At 69.9% G+C, this 690-nt stretch overlaps 1 protein-coding gene across 1 annotated transcript in view; it reads right to left on the bottom strand.

Moving 5' to 3' along the window:
• Nucleotides 1–280: 280 nt before the first annotated feature.
• TNFRSF4 (tumor necrosis factor receptor superfamily, member 4) overlaps nt 281–690 on the bottom strand; it is a 2,050-nt gene continuing 1,640 nt past the window's right edge. The window contains exons 4-5 of the mRNA XM_014543801.1: nt 478–578; nt 281–442 (exon numbers count right to left, since the gene is read on the bottom strand). Coding sequence (XP_014399287.1) covers nt 371–442; nt 478–578 — 173 coding nt within the window. The 3' untranslated portion in view covers nt 281–370. The remainder of the gene's footprint in view (nt 443–477; nt 579–690) is intronic.

The raw sequence follows: 690 nt of genomic DNA, 5'->3' as shown, positions 1-690 counted from the left end.
GGCTCCCAGGGGCCCGGGACTGGGCCAGGACTGTGGAGACTGCGTCCCTGCCACCCCCCAGCCTGGCCCCACCCTCAGGGTCTCCAGGGCCTGCTCACCCCACATCCCCTCGCTCACTCTGCTTCCCACTGGCTCCTCCCAGCCCTTCACCCCAACCCCTGCCCCACCATGAAGTCCTAATACAGCTCCCAGCCGTGGCGAGAGGACCTCCCACAATCCCGGTCCTAGGCTGGTCTCCCCGCTCCCCGTGCAGCCCAGCAGGGAGGCCCGAGGGCCCGGATGAGCCGGGCCAGGGCTGAGCAGGGCGATGCCACCATGGGGGATGTGGCTCCCCGGTCCCAGGGGCCCGATCCGTCCAGCCCCAGGACACTCACTTGGTCCAGGGTTTGCAGGCCTCGTTGTTGCCCAGGGAGAAGTGTCTGGGGGGGCACGGGGCACAGTCTGCAACGAAGACGAAGATGAAGACGGTGGCGGCCGGACTGTGCAGCTGGGCTCCCCCGGGGGCTGGGTGCCGGGCCGGCAGCTGCACACAGTGTCGATCGTGGTGGTGCACGCCCGCTTGGTCTCACTCCCACTTCCTGGGGGCACAGGGGGGGCTGCAGGACCGGCCAAGGCCCAAAGCCCCTCCCTCAGGCCTGCAGTCCCGAGGTCAGTGGCTCCTCATTCCCTCGGCCCCTGGACCCTGCCTCC

Source organism: Myotis brandtii, unplaced genomic scaffold (genome assembly GCF_000412655.1).
Source record: "Myotis brandtii unplaced genomic scaffold, ASM41265v1 scaffold334, whole genome shotgun sequence".
In the NCBI taxonomy this organism is placed as follows: Eukaryota; Metazoa; Chordata; class Mammalia; order Chiroptera; family Vespertilionidae; genus Myotis; species Myotis brandtii.
The sequence above is the reverse complement of the archived record's forward strand: the minus strand, read 5'-3'. Positions and strand labels throughout refer to the sequence as shown.